Below are 24,369 nucleotides of genomic sequence, written 5' to 3'. Positions count from 1 at the left end.
CCTGTATTGGTGTGTAATGTGAACGAATCTGTCCTTAAAACACCTCACATGTGCACATTAATACATGTATTAATGTCGCCTTCTTCACCAACAACCAAAAACTTCATTTTTGATAAAGGGAAAGGGAAATAGATGCATCAGCAGCTCATATGAGGAGCATATTTTGCTCGAGTGGAGAGTAAACAGATGGTCTGAAGTGCATACTCAGGTCGAGGAGGTGAGAAAAGGCCAGACGGCATGCTTTTGTTGTTTTCACTGCTATAGCTGCACAGCTGCACCAAGAGATGTGTGGGTATGAGAGAGAAGCACGTAGCGCATGAGTAAAAGCAAAAAGATGCATGAATTATGATTTTACTGTTCAAGTCGCATGTCCATGTATCGGTTACATATCTGGTTTAGGACCACATATGAAAGTGACTCAAATCTGATTTGAAAATATCGAATTTGGCACGTTTACACAGCCATGAAAAAATCAGATCTGAGCCACATTGAGCAAAAAAAATCAGATTTGAGTCACTTTAGCCTGGTAATGTGAATGTAGTCTAGTGCATGTAAACCAAGATGCATCTAAAATAATTAACGTTTTGATTTTAGTTATAATTAAAAACACTTTCCAACTGCTGCACAGCAGTACAACAGACCTCAACCTCCACATTTAACCCATCTAAGGCAGAGAACACAGACCCGGAGGGGTGGGCAGCCACCTCAGCATCCAGGGAGCAATTGTGGGGTTAGGTGCCTTGCCCAAGGGCACCTCAGCTGTCAATGTTGAATAAAAAACAAGCTGCCCTCTCCATTCCACTTCCTGCCAAGCCACAGGGGGTGAGGTCAAACTGTCAGCCTTTCAGTACAAAGCCCACTTCTCTAAACTTTAGGACTTGACCGCCCCTGAGGACTTGTTGCTGGGTCATACATTCATTTCTCTCATAACTTTTAAACTTAAATACTTACATATATAGTATTTATGAAGTTATTAATAGTAATGTCTTAACACCATGTCTGAACAACAACAGTTTAAGGTTTTAAACGCTAGATAAAGTCAAGACTAATATAAAAGCAGTGGAAAGAACTCACAATTGTGATCTGAAATATATACATCAGTTTTATTGAAAATGTACAGTTTTGAAAGTCCTGTAGGTTTAGTGAATGGTTGGAGTGATGTGTACTAGTGTATCTTAAAAAAATAGAATATCATTGAAAAGTTACTTTATTTCAGTAACTCAGTTAAAAATGTTAAGCTCACATATTATATTGATGTATTACACACTGAGTGATCTATTTTAAGTGTTTATTTCTTTTTTTTCCCCAAAAAAATCTAACAGCTTCTCTCTGCTGAACATTTTTATGGAGATGCAGATTTCATTTTTCAGCAGGACTTGGCACACTGCCCACAGTACTGCCAAAAGTACCAATTGGTCTCATATAATACTCTACTTTTCATTGGCTGTAAGCCATAATCATCAACAATAAAATAAATAAATGCTTAAAATAGATCACTCTGTGTGTAAAACATCTATATAATATATGAGTTTTACATTTTGAATTAAATTACTGAAATAAAGTAACATTTCAATTATATTCAAATGATTGGAGATGCACTAGTGTATTTATTTTATGCTTGTAGAAGCTGTCCAGTAAATGCAGGATTTCTGTCTCTGATGAGAGCTGCAGTGAGCTCTGATAGTCTCTCTGCAGACTTCTCCCACAGCTCAGGAACCTGAAACAACAAAACAACACTGTTAAACATTTTGAATTCAATATTACTATAACTACTAAAAATAATATTTATAACACTACTACTACTACTACTACTACTATTATTTCTGATAAATTTTCATTTAATCAGGATGTATAGAGAGCTGAAGCACCACTACTGGACATTCTTGCCTAGCTGGTAGTACTAAGTTCTCAGAAGGTAAAACAAAGAGTTTAGTTAGAGTCCACAGTGTGGAAATATTTTACACTGTAACGTGAACACACAACATAATATCTAAAACTATATATAACATCCAAATGTACTGTTTTGCTAATGCTAATGCACACATATTAGAAACCAGAATCATACACTATTATTGACAAAAGTATGTCTTATGACTACATAATTGTCAAATTTAACATCAGTTTGCACAGTAGTTTCTGTATATAGATTAAAACTGAATAATAAACGTAGAGATTTAAGAAATTATCTAAGACATGAAACTTGCAAGCAAAGAGTGCAAACTTATTTGAGTTCAGATCAGGACAAAGTTAGGGAAGTTAAGGAAGTTGCACATGGGATAGGATACAAAGAAAACAAAGATACAAAGAAACAAATCTCAAGTGCACAGATAACCACACACTTACAGGAAGTATGGAGGAGTCAATTAGAACCACCCAAACACTGCGAACTTTATCTGGAATCAAGTTTATTACATAATCTGTGTAGGAAGATTACAGTAACACAGATGTTGAATATTTGGCCTGAAAACAGTTTAAGATGAGATTCAGTGTCCATAGTGTTTTAGGCCCTTAATGGAAAAGATGTCTCATCTGATACTTCCTTAGCATTCTTAACAGTTTATAGGCCGTGATATATTAGGCAGCAGAGAAGAAACCACCCGCTAATCACCAAAGAGCTTTTATACTTTTATTCAGTGAACCTCCACGTTCCTGAAACTGTCTGCCCTCCTGTTGTGGCCTTCTGGTTTCATGTTTCTTTTTGTCCTTTCTCTAGTCTCTTTTATGTGGCATGTGTGTTCTTAATGGCTAGACGTTGTGCTTTTTTCATACTTTACATCAGCTGCTAACAAATAACAGCCATCCAAGTCAGCTTCTAATTTGTCACCTGAATTGCTTCAGAGTGTGGAAATAAAATGAAAAATGTAGAAATCGAATGGAACATCCATTTGGACACAATATTAAAGATTCCAAATAAAATACTTTCCTTGTTATGCTTCATTACACTCAGACATACTACATATTTAAGTCACATCCATTTAAGAATAAACTGCATCACATTTTCAGAAAATACTTTAAATGAATTCCAACAGCATGACGCTTCACCTTACTTGTGACAGAAATCCCGCTTCTGCTACTAATATTTCAAATGAAAACAAAACCACTGACTCTTAACAGCGTGCAGTAAATGGGGTGTGAGTAGATCTACATCTATGACACAGTGAGGGCATGAAATCCAAAGGGCTAAAATCCTACTATTTTTCTATATTTGTATTTTACCCCTTTTAAAAATATATATATCATATGATAACTTTCCAAACATTCAGACATACTTGGGGCATTTTCATTCTTTTCATACAACATTAGTGAACCTGCATCAAACAATGTAACCATCACTGCCAACATATATATATGCGTCTTTTACATTATCATGGATGTTCAGCAATATATTCAGTACAGGCCAGTTCAGATTCATAAATACTATGTTACAGGTGGATAGAGAATTATTTTCTATTACCGACAAGGGCTGGGTTCCCAAAAGGTTTTTAGCACTAATATGATTCTTCAAAGGTTGTGCAAACTTTACACTGTGCACTCCATCTCCATGTTAGAATTTGGGCTGGGTTTAGTCATTCGATACCAAAAAGGCACCAAGCGAAATGTATCGGTACTACAGAGTGCCGAAAGCGCTAAAAAAAACTTTTCAGCACTTTGCATAAAACGCACCGAATGTAAAGAGTGTGCACAGTGAGGTAAAAATAAATGTGACTGCGCCCTGGTGCATGTTCGCGGTAATCATTCAGCACTCTCAGGTGCTTGCTTTTTTTTGCGCTCTTTCTCTCACTCGCTCTGTCTCCCCCTCTCCCTCGCCCCGTCTTCAACCCTCTCTCTCCTGAGATATGACCTAAGTCTAAGATATGTCCTGAGTCTGCCTGACCTAAACCACACTGCACTATTATAACTACCCCCTCTTAAAAATACAGGGAACTGGCAGCATTAAAAAAAGATTCATGATTATACTTAATTTTTAAGTGATTGACACTACTAATATAATTTTATTGAATTTTGTCAATCTAATGCTGATATTTTTTAAAAAGAACTCTTAAAACGGAAATGCTTAAAGAGTTTCTCTTGTTGACAGTATAAGAATGAGATTACTTATTTCTACATGTGTGAGAATAATTCTTATATTTGTATTGTTTGGTTACAATTTAGAAAAAGGTACAGAAAAAGTGTGCAGTCTGTGAGAGTGTGTGAATTCTCATGCAGAACTACACTGTACGCTGTGCTGTAAGCTATCTTTACTAGCTTTGCTGTATTCTAATACTCTAATACTGTACTGGGCTAAGAGATGTACTACTGACAGCAGTATCCAGTTAGTGGTGTCGAAAGTCTACTCTGCAGCACTTCTGAGCCTAATTTACTCATACCAGCAAAACACCAACTAAGAATGCTGGGAAGTATTCACCAACAGGATAATGCTTGCACTGTGGTGGTCCTGGGAGGTCCAGACCACTAAAGAACATGGTGAAAGAAGGAAAACAAAGTATGCAAACACAGATCAAGACAACCATATTCACCATACATGTGATACACACAGATTGAATACAACCTCCATCTTTAACTGATCTAAGCAGTGAACATATACGGTACTTACACAAAAATGAGCAAATAAACTGTGATATTGTACGCATATGTGCCCAACAGTGGAAGCTGCAGAAAATGGGTATCGAACCCACAACCCTGTCATTAATAACCCAGTGCTTTAACCACTAAACCACTACTGAAGATGGACTACAGTGTGTTACATACCAAAAAGTGCATCTCTATGGTCAGTGGAGCTGAAAAAAGAGCAATGGGTGTAGAAACAATGAGGTGGTGTTAATGTTATGCCTAATACATATGTAATAATGACTGATAATTACTGGTTTATCTTTTTAACTACCAGGAAGTAGGGGATACACCTACCCCACTCTCTTATTCCACTTATCTTTGCAAAGCAGAGTCTGTTAGAAACCTTGTTCAGAACCACTGTTCAATTATAAAAGAAATGCTTTCTGTAAGCACATCTGAACACAATCTGATAATATAATGAAGTCCAGCATTTCTCATGGCCTGCAGTAGGTTTTTTAAATTTACATCTGACCCTGACATGGAAACAATTAAAAAGAGGTTTCCTGTGTTTCTTAAGCATGTGACAAAGTCACTATTCTTTTGCCTTAACTAATGGTAAGAAGCATTGGGTACAGAGCCAATACATCTGTGAGCAGTCAACAGAAAGTGTTGCTTTTAAAGCCTGTTAACTCTAACCCCAATTCAGTGGTAAATCTTACTATTTGACCCGGGTGTGTTTGTCTAAAAAAAAAAAAAATATATATATATATATATATATATACGTTTATTACTTATTTCAATGGATTTACTAAATGTCTCAGACAAGTCACAGTATCATAAACAAAACTGGAGAAAGCCACCCACTTGTTCCTGAGGTCAGTGGAAAATAGTGTGTGCAGTACTGTTTTCAGCCTTGTCTATAATGCTAAAGAAATGTAACCACAGCTAAACACAACACTGTTCATGTGGTTTGTTTTGTTATTGGGGTGACACGACATCCACGCTGGAAAAAGACAAATTTAAAAGAAAAAGAAGAAGGCGAGTCATGAAAGCCAGTGAAAGATCACCAAGGAGGATCAAAGATCCCCAGTCTGTGTCATACTGGAATATTTTCACTGAAACACTGAAATCACACATCGTAACAAAGTGTCAGAGCAAATACAATTTTTGTCTCTAGGTTCAAACTGAAATTGTCATTTTGAATAACAAATTCCTAAGACGAATGTAATAACTTAAGACTCACTGACAGGTTATTAACTTAATTTAAGCAAATGGTAATATTGTGACCTTTAAAAGTTCCAGATGTGTCATGGTAATGTTTTATTTAATCAAATAGAACATCATGCTAAAAGCATGCAAAATAAAAAAAGGAGTGTAAAGGCAATATGCCACACAAAATATGCAGCATGATATAAACATTGTTTTCATGAAATCACTGTAACTTTGTCTGTTTACCAAAATGTATTTTTGTATTTTTACACCTTGATTAAATCCAATCAAAATGTATCAGGATTACATTATGTTAATTACCAGTGCTTAGTGCCTGAATGGGTCCCAAAATTGACTAAAAAAATAGACCAGTGAAATTAAATAAAAAATTGATTTTCTACAGAAAATATTACATTAAATACATGTTAATTATGAGCATGAAATAAACCATAGATCATAGATGGACAGAACTGACCAACACAATTAAATGATAATCGCTGTATCAATAAACTAGCATCTAAACATGATGTCTAAAAAAAAAAAAAAAAAAAAAAAATCAACAATCAGTTGTAAATAACATTTTCTTACCCAATTCAAACAAAACACATGTTTACTCTGCTGAAATCTTTTCACTATACTGTTACATTTTGCATAGATTATACAGTTTTCCTGGCATGTAAAGCTCTTTATTGGCCTGGTGATCTCACTGAATCCCACATCCCATTACATACACTTCGCACAAAAGATGCTGGCGTGCAGTCAGCATTTGTCTAATTAGAATAAAATGATGCAGAATTGTCTCTCACAAAACCCACAACATTTGAAACCACCTCATTTTATAGCTCAAGACTTGAGACACACATCCTAGCTTTGAAAACCTACTTCTTCATCTAAAATGTTGGCCAATCCACTACAGTTTTGTGTGGTTGTAACCTGTTTGTATTAATAACACTTCTCAATCCACAAGAGATCATCTGTATCTCTTAAATGCTTAATTTTTTTTTATGTTTTTTTCTTCTTGTCTCTCACATTTTCTGTTGACCTGTATTTGCTGTAACATTCTGTGTCTCTCCCATTTTTCTGTCTCTCTATCCAAGGTTCTGAGATGAATTTGTAAATGCTGTCTGTGTTCCTCCTGTCCCTATAGGGCTATCCACTTATTTTACAAGCCTGCTCTGGCTGTTTGCAACAGTTTGACAAAAAATGGTAGATACTGTATATCTGTTCATTTGGCATCATTCCTTCAACTCCTTTCCTCTACTAAGCTCTCCTGAACTCACATCTATTATTTTTCTTTTTTGCCCAATTTCTTTATCTAGTCTTATTGTATGTAAATTTTATTTGAATTAAATTATTTAAAAACAAAGTCCTGCATTTTAAACAAGTTGGTTAACCAGCAAAGTTGATGCATCAGAAATTGCAGAGAAAACACTTACAAAACATTAATATTCTTACCCATAATTTGCCTAGAATTTTGCCTCTGGTTTAGAAAGGTGATTTCGGGAGCAACAGAAATCAATAATGCAATACAAATACTGTTTTTTCGCACTATAAGGCAAACGTCTATTTTCTGGTATATTTTTGCACATATACTTGTTAGAAACAGGGGTGTCGCCATGTTTCCCTTCTAATTCACCAGGTCTTACTGCTGGGGGGTGAGACTTCTAAAGCTAAGCCAAGTTAAGTAAACAAAACTGTAATTCTTAAAAAAAAAAAAAAACATTTTAGATGAGTAAAACAAGTCAAACCAGCACTGGATGTTAATCTACACAGATTTCTCTCCTGAAAACTATTTATTTGGGTAACTTGCTTCCCCAACGCTCTGTGATGCTCCTCGGCAATGCTGCATCAGCAGCAGCAGTTTGAAAAGAAGCGGTGGCTGACTTCACATGTATCGGAGGAAGCATGTGCTAGTCTTCACCCTCCTGTTGTGTTGGGGCATCACTAGTGATAGGGGGAGTCCTAATGAGTGGGTTGGGTAATTAGCTATGTGAATTGGGGAGAAAATTAAGAAAAAAAAAAAAGACGCACCAGATTATAAGGTGCATTTAAGATTTTTGGGAAAATTATTTTAAAGTATTTTAAGCGCACCTTATAGTGCAAAATATATGGTAAGCAAAAAACATGCACAGACACTAAAACATAACTGTAATCATGATTCATGAATGCTATTTCTTCTAAATTTCACAATAAATCTGGCAGCATGCTCTGGTAGAATTCTTACAATGCAGTATATCTAAAAAAAAAAAAGAAAAGAAAAAGCTGTTGACTTGTTCACGAATTATGTAATGACCAAACATTTGTAACTGAAGATCTCACAATGACCCCACAATCTAACGATATTTTATGTGGAATAATGTAAAGATAATTTCTGCATTTTTCTCCACATGAGGCTTCATGATTTTATTAAAGTGAACTTGAACCACAGAAAGGTCAGAAAGGCATGCTAGTGGCTAAAACACTTGAGTCTGAAATGGCCCAGCACTGAGCGCTCCGGGTCCTGTAAATCACTCAGACTTGGGTGGAGTAGAAGTGATGTGTGAAGAACACACTTTCTCTCCCACTTCGTCATATTTCCACTCTGAACTGACAGCAGGCCAGGGGAGCAGGAGACATTCAGCTAATGAGCTCTATTTTGGACCATTGTTATGGCTCTCACTTGAAACGAACGAGGAAATTTAACACTAGGAATTTTAACGTCTCTTAAAGTCTCCATCTTGTCAGAGGCAATAACTTGTCGTGTGCGAGTGAGAGGACTTTCCACTGATTCTCAGCGTCTTTTCCAGGCTTTTATAAGATGGATAAACCATTCAGCTGTGCTTAATGCAGCTTTAAACCAAAGAAGTTGCCTCTTTTACAGTGCAGGTTAAGTGCAATGCTGGTGTTTATACTCATACCTTCACTAAATGCACAGAATTCCAAAAAAAAAAATACTGCAGGAATCTTCCAAATATAACACATCAAAACTTCCATAATAATCAGAATCTACTCTTAATAGTGTCTGTCTGTGTGGGTTCTTCCATTGACCACAAATGTTAAAAAAATCTGTAATTCTGAACAACACAGCTGAAGTTGGTCACTTGGGTCAGCACTTAGGTTGAACTGATCCTTGCATCTGATATGGGTCATTAATCTCATTATCTGAGAATAAAAAGATATAAAAATTCAACTTGCCCATAACCCTTCATGACATTCATAACCCTGGACATTCAGTCATACATTTTCAGAGTTAAACAATTTAAATGCTTTCCATTCATTTAACGATTCTATTTAAAGATCAGTTAATACATAAAAGGTCAGTCAATATAGTATTAATCTTGCATGATTTAACAATCGGTTTAAAGGAATCATACAGACAGAATCTTTGCAAGCCAATCCGGACCTTTAAAACCAGGATTTCCATTATTCTATTCAGTTTAAATCAATGACTGTAAAGAAGCACGGACAGTAAAAGGATTCAAAACCCAAAAGCCATCACAGGTCTAGTGCCTCTCCTGGTTTTTATAGTATGATGTGTAGCTCCACTCATTCCAATGTTTTAGTGACAAAACAGCCCATTTTCCATCTCATTTATCTCCTTTAAACCCTAAACCGTCTTCTCATTCTGCAGAGTCTAATTCCAACATTTAGCGTCTCTGTGCTAATACTGGGTGGGCGAATTCTGGCTCCACCTGTGGTTGCAAAATCAACAATATGGCAGACAATTTATAATTTATTTCTACAGAAGAGAATGGAAACACAGGGAACAGGTTTTACTAAAGTAATCGATTGAAATTATTATAATAAGCTAAATAATGATCTTGAAGATAAAGAAGCAACAAAGATGATAAAATAACTGATTTATATTTAGTCCGAAACTGACTGACTGTGATTTCTTTTTTTAAGTCAGAGTCTGTTAAATTCTCTGTTGTTGAATATGTTAAAATTAGGTTGGCCATTTAGGGCTCTAATGTCATGTTTGTGGACCCAACAAATGAACATGAAGACAGCAGCAGAATGATCAGCTTATTTTAAGCAGAACACAAAAGCCTATTTAATGCAAAATGCTGAATATATGGTGGAGCAGAGCTGAAAGGCTTGGGATTTATGATGAGTTTTTTATTAGGGGTGTAAGAAATAACAATATATCAAAGTAATATGACATTATGTTTTGCAATACCATATAGATTCTGCAAAAAAGTATTGATTAGATAATAGTTTATATAAAAAGAGCAGTGATTTTACAGGGGTTAATTTTAATTTTAAATCCCACAGATTGGATGAAATCTAACTTTTTGCAAATAAGAGTGTTTTTCTATTTAAAATGATGTTCTCTTAAAATTTGGAAGATAAAAAACAAAAACGTAATAATATTGCTTACAATATATATATATGTATATATATATATATACATATATATATATATATATATATATATATATATATATATATATATATATTGTACCACCAGGATCTTGCCAATGAACAGACCTATTGTTTTTGAGACTTTATGTACTGGTGATTGTTTTTAAGTGCGTTTTGGTTCATCCTAGTCTGTTCATGTCTGAAAGAACTGTGAACTCTTGTTTCCTTTGCTAAGGACCACTAATGTGAAGGAGAACAAGCAGACTGTGAACAGAGAAACAGAAAGAGTGGACATTTATGAGAACTATAGAGTATCTTACTCTGTTTACAGAACAAAAATGGAAATAGGAAAATCGTATTAAGTCTGTGTGAAAGTTCCAGTATCTGTATAATAATAAAAAAATAAATAAATAAATAAAAAGGATTTTAGGGATTTTAGGTTTGTGCAGTAAAAGAAATCGATAACTGTAGGGGCTGACAAAGCAGAATTTCAATGACATATGACCACATATAGAACTATATATAGTGGACTGGGCAGTAAAAACACTGGCAATGCTCATTCATTGGCAAAAAAGAAACGCTATGGCGAGACTGGATTTTTGTGACAAAGGAAAATTCACGGCGGAAAAGAGGACACCCGTCATGCCAATAGACCACACAGTGAGCAGCCCTTCTCCAACTGTCCTTGAAAATTCCACAGCTGCAATCAACCTTTCCATCGGTGCGGGGCGACCCACCACCGCCTCGCACCAACACATCCTTTGAAGATGGAGACTCAGCAATTAGGAACTTAACATTGACAATTTGCACCACTCAGTCAAGTTAAATTGGCTTCTTTGCAGCCAGCTACCCAGCTTCTCTGCTGTACTTTTTCCCTAAATCTCTGCCAGCTTTGCAGCTGGAACAGCTCTCGCGAAGGCTTCAGTCATTTAAGATATACTGGAAAAATGCTAATATCAAGTACAGGTTCCAAAAAATAACTAATAATAAAAATGATATGAAAGAAATGCTGCTGCAGGAGTTCACTAGCTCTACAATTTTAAATTTCAATCTATAAAAACCCTTTTGCACAGAGTCTAAATTTACCTACACTTTTAAAAAATAATCCTAAAAAGTTTTAACTATAGCGTGCAGGCTAGACACTGTCAAGAGTTTGGAATGGAACAGTTGAATGCAATCACACTGTCTAGACATCAAGTAAACTTGATGTCCTTGAAAATTAATTTTTGCCATTTAGGAAAATAAGAGAGACAGGACTGCTGGTGATGTAATGAAGATCAAGCATCAGTAGCAACTGTTTGATCAAACACTAGCAGTAGCAGAGTAGTAGTACTGTACAACTTTAAAGTAAAAAAGAATCCAGAAAATGTATCTCAACAACATAACTGGATAGAACTGGCAGCATTAGGAAGAAAATACCAAATTCAAACTGGCTGAATTTTCTGTTATGCTTACTGTTTACACCACCACCTAAAAGTTAAAATTCAAAACCTCTGTAATATAATCAAAAGGAAGATGATCATTAAGCCATCAAACCAAGCTCAACTGCTTGAATGTCTGGCACCAGGAGTGGCATAAATTTATCCAAAAGCAGTGTGTAAGATTGTTGGAGGAGAACATGCCAAGATGCATGAAACTCTCATTAAAAAACAGGGTTATTCCACCAAATATTGATTTCTGAACTCTTAAAACTTGCATTATTTGAGGTCTAAAAGCTTTGTATTTTTTGTTATTTCAGTCATTTAGCATTTTCTGCAAATAAATGCTCTAAATGACAATATTTTTATTTGGAATTTGGGAGAAATGTTGCCTGTAGTTTGTAGAATAAAACAACAATGTTCGTTTTACTCAAACATATACCTATAAATAGCAAAATCAGAGAAACTGATTTAGAAACTGAAGCTTTCAATTTTTTTCCAGAGATGTATATATGGTCTATATTTAAAGGCTCTTAGAGCAAGACTTTAGTCCTCAACCAGGCAGGGTCACATGATGTACTATGTACTACATGGAACAAAATAGATGTCCTATTATATACTGTAGCACTTTACCAGAATAAAGGACCCCTATTGTTGAAATGCAGCATAACTATGCTTGCCTGGTGTTTCTTGATTTGACACTTCCCCAAAAGATTGTTTTGCTATCTCTCTTTCTTTTAAGATTGCACCACAATACACTAATTTAATGATGGGCCAAGGCACCATCTCATGATTAACTCATTACTACTAAAAATGAATTACAATTTTTTAAATGAGCCCCACACACAAAATACCTTCTCCCACCTCCACGACATTATATCATGAGAACAGGAGCCAACACAATAGACTTAAAAGCAGACATATCTCTGGCTAACCAGTATTACGTTTCTCGCTCTGACAGTGCATTTCTTTTAGGGTATTATGATATCACTGGGTACAGACTGCCCCCCACCCCATCTCTAGCCCATTCAGTGGGCAGTAGCTGGAGGGAAAGACCATGACAGAGATTTTAAACACATTTACTGGCAGCTCAAGAGATTTGATATGGGCTCTAGGTCCCACTCTAGCTCTTCGTTGACTGCCCCTCATATAAGAGGGTACTTTCCTATATATGAGGAAAAATCGCTTGCCCCCTCTCAGCAGCTGGGTTACGAAGGGTTGACATTTAGACAGGCCGTCTTTGATGTTTGTGTGAATGGAAAATCATAAATTAATCTTCGATGAAATTCACTCTTTTCAAGTAAATAAAGCTCTAGACAAAGGTTCAAAGTTCTGAAGATTTTGCTACATAAATAATGTAGATTTTTTTTGATAGCACCTGAATCTAGCAAGAGACAAGCCACTGGTTAAAATATGGATGGATGGGAATTCTTGTGACACTCAGCATGAAATCTGTCCCACCCTTCAAGAAAAAAAAAAAAACTAAATCAGCTTACGCCAAACATGAAGATCTGTGTAAGCATAGTAGCCACTAATCTGCACCATTACATTTTGTGTGACATTACAGTAGTTGATAAAATAAAGCAATTTGCCCTTCAGTTTTAAGTATTTTGGGCTCTCCTCATTCACAGAGATTGGAGCCTGGTCTTATGTGACTGGAAATAATTGCTCAACGGTGTTTTAAAGTTGGCCGCAAAATGAACATACTTTCCTATAAGGACTTAAATCTATTTCAAAGGCCTTGCTTAAGGGCCTGAGAAGTAAGATATATTAGTGGAATTCTCTGGAAAATTAGATTTCCTATGAACATCAGAGTATTCATTGTGAGGTCCTATTTTTATTTCTTAGGTCCTGTAGAGTCAGCCTTAAAATAGCTAAATTCCAACAATTAATGTCTAATTTATTAGGTTTGAAAGTGGAGATGTCCTTAAACAGGGTTTTTGCACCAAATGGTGCATTTTTAAAATGTAATGCTTTTTAAGACCTTTTTAAGACAGCAAAAGATATGTAATTTAAGACCCAAAAATGTAATTATTAAAATGTCACATTTTCCATGGTACAAAATAATTTGTATTGGAAATCAAAACTTAACATAACTAACTTTACTATGTTCTCTTGCTCGGTGCTAATGTTAGGCAGCTTGCCGCTAACCTTGGTTCTCTCCCCAATTACGAAGCTAACTTGCCACTAACTTTTCTGTGTTATCTAGCTCGCCGCTAAGATTAGCTAGCTTTCCACTAACCTTAGTTCTCTTCCCAGTAACGTAGCTAACTCGCCACTAACGTTACTATGTTAGCTAGCTCTCTGCTAATCTTAGCTCTCTCCAGTTGCGTAGCTAACTTGCCGCTAATGTTATATTAGCATGTTAGATAGCTCGCCTCTAACGTTAGCTAGCTCTCCGTTAAGCTTAGTTCTCTTTCTGGTAATGTTATCTAACACAACTAAAGTAAGCATGTGCTTTCCCGCCAGAAAATTTAAGACAACTTAAGACCTTACTTAGTTTTTAATTTAAGACATTTAAAGACTTTTTTAGGACCTGCAGGAACCTAGTTGAAGTATGGAAATTGGAAATTACAGTGTGGGAATTTTGAGCCAATCATAATATCTAATATTTCATATTAAATGTAAATATCTGCAGATACCAGTAAAATTTTGAAAAATATATATATTTTCTTTAAATTTAAGCTTTTAACAAACTGTTCCCAAATAATAAAATGAAAGGATTTTTACAGTTTTTGGTGACATTTTTTACCTAACTGATCCTTACATAGACTGGTCCCAGCTTTAAACCGGTTTAAACAGGTTAAACAGGTTAAACAAAACAATATATCTGTTGAAACTAATGAAAATAAATAAAAATGAAAATCATTTCATTTTAAAGAAGCACAGCCAGTATTGGCCAATTGTAGTAGCACAGCCAGCGCTGCTTGGTCCGTTTCCAGCATACAATGAATTAGCCAGCAATTATCGATTTTATATATCGGCCAAATATTAAAAAAGCAAATATCTGTTAATATTGATGTCCTTTCGATATTATCATGCATCCCTAGAATCTAGACTTAAGTCTAAACGGACTTCTACCTTTTGTTTACAGAAAATGTTTAAACACTTAATTTGACACTCTCTCTCTCTATTGCACTGATTTAACTGAAAATTTTAAATGCATTTATTTTGATACGCTGTCTAATGCAGTATAAAAGATAATGGCATAAAAGCCATAAATAAAAAAAACAATACACACACATACATGTTGTGAAAACCTTAAGAAAATGATTAGAAAAACTATTGGAGAACTTCTTCCATTTTATTATGAACTGTGTTAATTACAAAATCATTTTCTGTTTTTTTTCCCCTCTTTTCCGCTTTTTGAATCTAGACCAGGTTATTTTCTTACAGTGTAGCCTAATTTTTTCCTGTGCTAATCTTTTTTTCTTTCTTTCTTTTTTTCCTTCTCAAAAGAAAATACTTGTGTGGAACTGTACCTAAAAATATATACAGTATCTGTACTTATGATGACCCTGTCATCCCTAATCACTCTCACCTCATATAAAAAGAGAGGCTGGATTGTTTGACTTTATTGTGTGCCTCTTAAAACTCACATTCCTCTTTCCTTTTCAAGCCATGCACTCTGCACTGTTGATTCAAGAGCAGCTCAGATAAACTAAGGTAAAGCAGGGAAAAAAAGTGATAAAGCAAATTTCCGCTTTGAGCTTGAATAGAGCTCAACTATCTATAGAGTTTTCCATGTCTAACCAAACAGGATTCCACAATGCACTGTCTGTGCTGTCTGGGTCCATATCCTCTTCTTTCTTACCTGGTGCTCCTTAGTCATAATCAGACACATACACAGCGCCGGAGCTAAGAAAATACAGGAAGCTTTTGTTGCCTTACAAGTGAATGCGTTTCTATTTGAACAAGTGAGTGATTACTGTGTTTGTACGAGCTGGCGACAGACACACTTACAGACGTTAATGACTACAATGCTCTCTTACATTTGCGGGACTGAAGGGACGGTGGAAACGTGTGTTATGACATCCCAAAGCCCACATGAAGAAACAAAACTTCCGTAGTTATGACACCCTCAGTGAACCACTGGCTACGGACGTGACTTATATACACAGCACATTAGCAGTCAAACCGGGTCATGTATATTATTTTATTAAGTGACAAAACTTTTCAAATATCAGCAGAAAGCATCCATCACAGCTCCACATGCGGCAGCTGAGCATCTCTGCTCAGGATGAAAACCTGTTCGGCTTTTGAACACAACCACAGGACAAAAACATTAAAGATACAGGTCACATTTTACACGGCTGTCAAAACAAACCTGCAACCCAGACTAAACAACTGTGATTATCAGACAAGCGGAGGTGAAAGTGTGGGAATGAGGGTGGTCAATACGTAACATTCTCGTGCAAGTGTCAAACTGTTAAATACGCAAACAGCAATTTCATACTTATTAAAGAGGGAACTACTAGGTCCTAAGCTAATAAATAAAATTAGGTAAATATGCCTATACTTTGGCCTGGGGGCTGGGTAAGTAGTGCTCCAACAAATCCAATAAAAAAATGAAATAAATCTACCATACAGTGGCATGCATAAATTTGGCCACTCTTCATCAAAAAGCATATCGTCGTTGTCCAATGAAAAACAAAACAGCAACTTTACAGGAGAGAGAAAAAAACTTTTAATGGAAGTCAATACAATACTCCACTGAAGTTATACACATAGAGCATTATACAGGAGTTTCAGTTTAGTTCTCCAGCACTGGGACTGGCATTAGCATTAGCATTAGCCGCTAACCGTGCTACCTCTTTTGTCGTTCAGAGGGAAGTATATCAGACTGTAGTCTGCGTGTTTACCGCGTTAAAACAGGCTACGTGGGACGAACCACCAGCTAATATCGCCCTGGCTTACTGTAAAACTTTAGTGTGGTGCTGTCAGGCAGCATTAGTCGCTAACTGCTAGCAGTTAGCCACTAACGCTAATGCTCAAGCCTTAGTGCTAGGAATCTAAGCTTACTGTAAATAAACAGAAGTGGTAATCACACAAAAAAAAATCAGGAGAGAAATCTGTGTAGATTAAAATCCAGTGCTCATTTGACTTTAAAAGAAATTCTTTTTTATTACAGTTTTGGTTACTCAGCTTAGCTTTACTTAACTTAGTTAGCTACCCTTCCACTACCACCCAGCGGCGAGACCTGCTGAATTAGAAGTTCCTTATAGTTCCTTATCTTGCAAAATGTGCCTTTTAATCCAGTACGTCTTATATATAAAAACACCAGAAAATAGATGTTTATTAATAGTGCGCCTTATATTCAGGTGCACCTTATAGTGCAAAAAATACGGTATCTGCTAATGTGCTAATAATAGCTAATAGCTATGGGAGCAAAGAAACAGATATCCAAAAGGCATAAAGGTAAAAATGAAACATTCTTTCATCTTTAAGTTCAATTAGTGCATTATTTTAGTTTTGTTGGGTAAAGGTGCACAATATAAACCAAAAAATCCCATACAGTTGTTACATATTCCAATGTTGATGTGAAACACAATAAATTAGTTTATGCATCTCAAATGTTTCTGGGCACTTGCCCACACCTCTTTCTCACTCTACCTCCAGCCTAGTCAAGTGATCACTTCAGCATGAGGAGCTCCCTCTGTTGCTGCATGCAGGCAATGCTGTTTGAGATTTGTTACTCACAATATTATTGCAGCTCTTTCGATTTTTTTGCTAATCATTAAATCTTATATCAAGATACAATAAAAATATGGATAATCCTATAGACCTACTATAAAACTACAGTATTAGTATTGTAGTTGTACTGTAATAAATGCAGTATAATTTTTATCATATCAGCAACAAAGAAATGTCTTAAAAGGACAATTATATAGTCTGTCCTAAACATTTCTGGGACAATATATCAATAAAACGTGTCAAACGTGATTTTCGAAGTACAGTATTTTTTAATAGTTTGCATCATCTTGTAGAAATTGTAGCAAGTATTCTTAATAATGATGCATGTGATACATTTATGAATACTTTAATACAAACATTAACATGATAATAAAATTTTAAAAATACACTTAAACAATCAAATAAAATAAAAAAAACTATCCCCCAACATTTAAATAGTGAAATTTCTGAAACAAGCTTCATGCAAGATGTTACAAGCCATGCGCGTGATTACCAACAAGTAGACTTTCAAGGCGAGACTGTGGGTGGTCGGAGAAAATTTAAAACAAGTGCTCCTTGAACGTAGGCTGCACGTACAGAATGCGCTACAGTGTTCTTTTACTGATTAAATGTTTACAAACCAATTCAGTGAACCTGGTAAGTGTTCATGTCTTCCACAAGAATGTATCATTTGTTTGTGATTGTTCCAGGTCGGAATGCTGTCTCACAATGAGCCTTAGCACGAGTATTTGTGAAAGTTGCTCAGAGAGCCCATCAATGGTTTTTGTGTAATCTGCTAAATCAAAGCTGGGTAAACAGAGGTCCAGGGAGTTACATTTTTCCCTGCCGGCTCACATTTGCGCATGCCAGCGCACATCTGGAGCACTCCAGGCGTAAAAAAGATCGCTCGTGATATCCAGCACGAGTCGCCACGGCCTCCTGTGATCTCCTGTGGCTTTTTCCTTTAACACTAGGTTAATACAACAGGGAACAGAAGGCCGATTCTGGAACTGTCAGTGCAGATATATCTGCTCCACACAAAGACTTATCTACCTTTTCCAGCTGATGGAGAACAAACGGGTAACAAGCAGGCACTGGTACAGAGTGGAAATATTTGGGGTATGACCATGGGATGTTAGAACAGAACAAATATGCTCTTCACTGTCTGGGGAAAGAAGTGTTCCGTTGATTTTATATTACCTCTTCATTATATTGTTTTTATTTCACACTTTACTCCACTTTTAGAAAATGCTTCATGACTTTAATTGGTAGCAACAAATGGTACAATCTCTTATATTTTTCTGTATATTAAACTTATGAAAATGGCATAACATAATATACACATACACAGATAAGCCTAAAAATTAAAACCTACTGCCTAATATTGTGTGGATCCTCCTGTGGTAACAAAAAAGCTCCAGTTTTTATTTTCCACTGCATGGTTCCTACACTACTCTACTGACTTTTTGGTACTTGTTACCTTGTTAACTTTCCACTACCACAACTTGTCCTTGATTTATATAGCTGCCATCACCATTTGTACTTCTTTAAAAGTCCAAAAAAAGTAATTTTACAAGCTGTTATTCGGATAAAAATTACTGTACATTGAAGATTTTACAATTAGACAATTTACTCCATTAGACAATTTGGCCAATCAGTACTCTGCCAGGTTTACATGTTATGTTTTAGTCCCTACTCATCATGCTTGGAACCACAAGCAAGCAGGTCCTAAAAAAGGTTCCTAATTCCAGGGACTAAGTTTGTAAGAGTAAAGAAAACATGTGTTCCTCTAGCCATCCAGCTACTGAACCATAAAACTGTATCACAGATAGGCCCCTCTGAAGATGTCTTTGGAGGGTTCCTCATTTGTCATAATTTGTGTATCTTTTCAATGCTTCCTCATGGCATTGTTTATATTAAAAATGTACCGTTATTAAAGATGATAATTAAGTAATTCATGGAAGCCATTATTTCAATTAAAAGTTTTTTTATGAGTATAGTTTTTATAGCACTAAATTGATTAGATTCTGCTTATATCGCCAAACTCTTTCAGCCACCTACATCGTGCTGTGAGATCTGCTGACCAGCTTCTTCTCAGGGTTTCTTCTGCCTAAAAATACTTAAAGGTGATTGAGTTCTCTCAGTGGCAGCCCTAAGGCTCTGGGCCAGACTTCCTATTGAGATCTGATGTGCTTCATCATTACTGGCATTTAAGTCAAAATTTAAAACATACATTTCTATATTGGCATTTTTCTTTTTTTATTTATATTGTGTCTTACTACTCACTTACTTACTTAATTACTTACCTACTAAGTAGATTATATAAAACCTAAAAAGTAAAAAGTATTGTTATCCTTATAATTAGGCCTTGACTATATTGCCAATATGTGATTAATACAAATAAAATTAATTAACTGCCCAGCATTACTCCTAAACCTCTGAATGATCTTCAAACGATTTAATGAAATCCAGGATTTAAAGAGTGGGTCTCCAATAGGGAAGACGAAGAGGTTACAGTAAAGAACCTAAAGCCTAAAGAATCTGGTGAGAACGTGAGAATGCTATATCGAAGTCGGATGCGCCACATTCTTGTGAAAAGACTCCACTTTCCAAGTGTCCAGTTTCACAACCTGCCATTCAGTGGTGGATCTGAGCAGGTAAGAGAATGGATCTCCAGAGTCTCCCCCTCATTCTCTCTTTCTCTTTCTCGTTTTTAAGGAGCAGCTAATCTCCTCTCAGGTTTAGGATTCCTTGGCCCGGCTCTTTGAGGAGAAGGAAGCGGAGGGAGGGTAAACAGCAGGGCTCTCACTGAAGGGATTAGTGGGCCCATATATCATCGTGACAAGCCTTTTCAGCGAGTGACAGGTCACCAGGGCCCGGCGCAAGAGGGATCCGGTGACACTTCCTGTCACTGTTGGAAACATTGATCGGGTCAAAAATTGTCTTACTCACACCATCCAATCGTCTGAATAACACTGCGGTATAGAGTGTGTGTTTTAATGCTAAGTGTGTTTGTAGTCGGTTCAATTTGATATGATTTCCATGGAAAACTGTGGCGTTTAAACTCTACATTCTTTTAAATAAAAGTGTCAAAATGGGTTATATGGAGCAAAGCCATTGAAGAAGCAGTGGTGTCCTAAATAACCTTCAGTGGATGGCTCCTTGAAGAACCATTTTTGGTTCGAAAAGAATGCAAGAGAAACTGTATATGCTTTAGGAATATTCTTGAGGTTGTTGTGGCAGCAGTATATATGAATACATACAGCTCTGGAAAAAAAATAAGAGACCACTTACAAATGATGAGTTTCTTTGATTTCACCAAATTGAAAACCTCTGGAATATAATTAAGAGTAAGATGCCAAACCAAGCTGAACTGCTTGAACCAGGAGTGGCATAAAGTTATCCAAAAGCAGTAAGCAGTAAGACTGTTGGAGGAGAACATGACAAGATGCATGAAAACTGTGATTAAAAACCAGGGTTATTCCACCAAATATTGATTTCTGAACTCTTAAAACTTTTTTTGCATTATTTGGGGTCTGTAAGCTCTGCATCTTTTTTTATTTCAGCCATTTCTTATTTTCTAAAAATAAATGCTTTAAATGACAATTTTTTTATTTGGAATTTGGGAGAAATGTTGTCCGTAGTTTATAGAATAAAACAACAAATGTTCACTTTACTCAAACATATACCTATAAATAGCAAAATCAGAAAAACTGATTCAGAAACTGAAGTGGTCTCTTAATTTTTCCTGAGCTGTATCTACATACATACCTTCATGCATACGTATATGTACAGAATAATGATACACATACACTTATTAATACATATTGTGCAGCACCTCCAGGAACTTCTTTAAAATGTATTAGAAAGTTGATGGTTATTTTACATGTACATTTGCTTTATACCACTATTGGAAAATGCAATCACAGAAAATCCCACTAATGTTTTAGATTTAAACCACCTTAAGTCCAGCCTACTTAATAATTTATATTCAATTGTGAGATATTTTATGTGATGTATTAAGGGTAGGTTTTGTATAACTGTTTATGTTTGCAGTTTACAGTTTTTTTACTTAATGTTTAAAATTGTTGTTAAAATAAAATTTTATTAAGTTTTATATATCGCAAAATATCACATAATATCTCAATATCTATATTGTTATATATTGCCATTTCGCCCAGTCCAACTGTGCATGTACATGGAAGGGTGAGACACTAAATGAACCTTTTCCAGCATGCTGTGATAAATGATTGAAGGTAAAGGCCAGTGAGATAGCAGGACAAGGTGCATTCAATTTTAAATCCTGAGCAAAAACTGTTCCAAGACCTTGGACTCACAGCACCAGGAGGTCCCCTGAGTTTAGCAGAAAGAGACCCACTGAAGTGCTGAGTGAACCTGTCAAATTACATACAACTCGCTGAGCAGAATTTGTTGAAAAAGCAGGGCAATAATGAAACACATCAGCAGCTAGAGGCAATAGCAAACATATCTTAGCCTTGGAGGAAATTGGACATGACAGAAGCTTCGTTTTACTAATAGGAAACGGGGGAAAACAAGGAAGTCCTGGATAAAGAAACGAGATGTTTTTAATAAGACATTTGAAACTGAATTTACAATATAATGTTTACTGATCCTTATCAATTACCAGTATTGTTAAAACAACAAGCTCTCTGCAGGACTGGAGGGCTCACAACATAAACATTTGGCAATGTCTTTTAACGGCTCTTACGAAACATTCCTCGACTGTGTTGCTGCCTGCCTCTGTGCTTGTCATAATCATTTCAGAGAACAGTTTACAACAGTGAGTCAGAGCAAATACACTCTGCACAAAGCCCCGTGCACTGCTTCACAAATAAATGTGCTGTATAATAATAGAAGCAGAATAAAGAATTATGGGCTCCAATTTAAAACCCGTACATGAACCCTATAAGACCTAATGTCTGACAGCTATAAAAATAAAGATCTTAATATAAATAAAGATGAAAGGATTGTTTTTTTTATTAGCACAGAACTTTCACCTTATTGTAGTCGTTGTGTCTTGAAAATTAAAGGTTTTAAATGGGTCTTTGCCATTCTAGTGTAGAACCTTTCCAATATAATGAGGTGCTTTATTATGTGACTCTATCAGACCTAACCTAACTCCCAATCTTAAAAATACTTGTTCATGCATGTTTTCAGTCCGCATATACAACTATGCGACTTTTTTTTTTTTTATTATTAGTGCTGAATGTTTAACTTTTGCTAAGCTCCTGTATCTGTTATTATATTAGACTTCAATCATCAGAGTTCTTTAAAGGGTTCTTGGTCTGTATATACAGTTCTTTAATAATTATTGGCTTGGACATGAAGTTTTAAAAAGACTAGATAAGACTAGATTTAAAAAGACTTTCTAGATATACAGCTCTAGAAAAAAATAAGAGACCACTTCAGTTTATAAATCGGTTTCTCTGATTTTTTTTATTTATAGGTATATGTTTGAGTAAAATGAACATTGCTGTTTTATTCTATAAACTACGGAAAACATTTCTCCCAAATTCCAAATTTAAATATTGTGATTTAGAGCATTTATTTGCAGAAAATGAGAAATGGTGCTTTCAGACCTCAAATAATGCAAAGAAAACAAGTTCATTATCATAAAGTTTTAAGAGTTCAGAAATAGATATTTGGTGGAATAACCCTGGTTTTCAATCACGGTTTTCATGCATCTTGGCATGTTCTCCTCCACCAGTCTTACACACAGCTTTTGGATTACTTTATGCCACTCCTGGTGCAAAAAATCAATTAGTTCAGCTTGGTTCATCTCCTCAGAGATGTAGAACCATTTGCTTATGCTAAGGTTCTTAACATAATCTCTGCAAATAATAACTCCAGTAAATATTTATTCTAGACAAGCTTTTACCAGGAACAATTTAGAAACCTATATATTTTTATAGTTTATAGTTTGAGATGTTAGGTTTGATAGGGTTAAATACCAGTTGGACATGAGGAAGGTACTCCCAAAGAGTACCAGCAGGACGTGATGAGGTCGGAGCTCGCAAAGAGTGTCCTGGCAGTGTTTTTGAAAAGTATGAATAAGAAGCATCTGGGAGGAATTAGACTCATTATCGCAGGGTCCACAAGAATGATTTATACACGTTCACTATCTCATAATGATAAGCATTTTATCATGCTGAACACACATCATCTCCGTCCACTCCCTCGTCTAAAAGAGACTGCAGCTGGAAGAGCTGAATTACAATATCGCTTCAGATAACATGACCCTGAACTCTGGAATGCTCTGTATCATGACGAGGGGTCACACTACAAGGAGTCGAATCAAACTCACATGTGGAAGGGGAACCTCTCGGGCCTCCAGATGACGAATGTAGGGTGCAGCGTTTTTTAATTACACAACGCTCTGACGTCAGTGTAAGACACATGCGGCAGACCGGCTTACTAATTGGGAAACTATATAAGCTCAGCGCTCCATAGACTTACCTTCTGGCCAACTAGGGCTCTGTCAAAAGACACCTAAGTAATCTCCAACAGCTCCCAGCTGCTCTCGGCGCTTAGCAATATGAACATTCCCATGCACAACAGCATGACCGTTTCATCTCTGATAGTCTAATATTGCTGAACGTCCAGCAGCGTAAGGACATTTAGACCATTTCTCAAAGTGTGGGTGGGTGAAGTGTACGTTTAATGTAAGTAATAGAACTTGGGTGATAATTTACACTTAATTAGGAACATGTGGAGACCTACCTTCGAGTGGATAACTTGAATCCCGTAGAGTAAAATATTCCCCTGTTTGGCCTTCACTGCAAGGTCCATGATGGGAGTCAGCTCATCAGGCTTTTGTCTGTGGGACTGCTCTTCAGACATGTATAAATGAACCTATCAACATACAAGAGAGAAGCATAAAACATCTTTCAACAAGAGAGACCACCACGCCATAAATACTCATACATGGAATAATAAACACAAAATCCCACATTGTTAAAAACACATTTGGTGTCCGGCAATTCAACAAGACAGTTAGTTCCAGGTGCTGGGCGTGAAAAGACGCATGTTAACACGTATTTCCACTGACAGAAAATTCTAATTAGCTGCTGCTGTGTCTAGGACATAATCCATCTTGCTACGCTATAAATTTCTGCACGTACAACAGTATTCTGTGTTTATTCAGAAAGTTGGG

General features: G+C 36.1%; 1 protein-coding gene across 2 annotated transcripts in view; it reads right to left on the bottom strand.

Moving 5' to 3' along the window:
- Positions 1-1,089: 1,089 nt before the first annotated feature.
- crppa (CDP-L-ribitol pyrophosphorylase A) overlaps positions 1,090-24,369 on the bottom strand; it is a 42,700-nt gene continuing 19,420 nt past the window's right edge. For both annotated transcript variants that reach the window (XM_015601044.3, XM_007232336.4), the window contains 2 exons: positions 23,937-24,068; positions 1,090-1,717 (listed from right to left, as the gene is read on the bottom strand). In XM_015601044.3, coding sequence (XP_015456530.3) covers positions 1,613-1,717; positions 23,937-24,068 — 237 coding nt within the window. In that variant the 3' untranslated portion in view covers positions 1,090-1,612. The remainder of the gene's footprint in view (positions 1,718-23,936; positions 24,069-24,369) is intronic.

The sequence above is a fragment of the Astyanax mexicanus genome, chromosome 18 (genome assembly GCF_023375975.1).
Source record: "Astyanax mexicanus isolate ESR-SI-001 chromosome 18, AstMex3_surface, whole genome shotgun sequence".
NCBI lineage: Eukaryota > Metazoa > Chordata > Actinopteri > Characiformes > Acestrorhamphidae > Astyanax > Astyanax mexicanus.
This window is presented reverse-complemented; position numbering and strand designations above follow the sequence as displayed.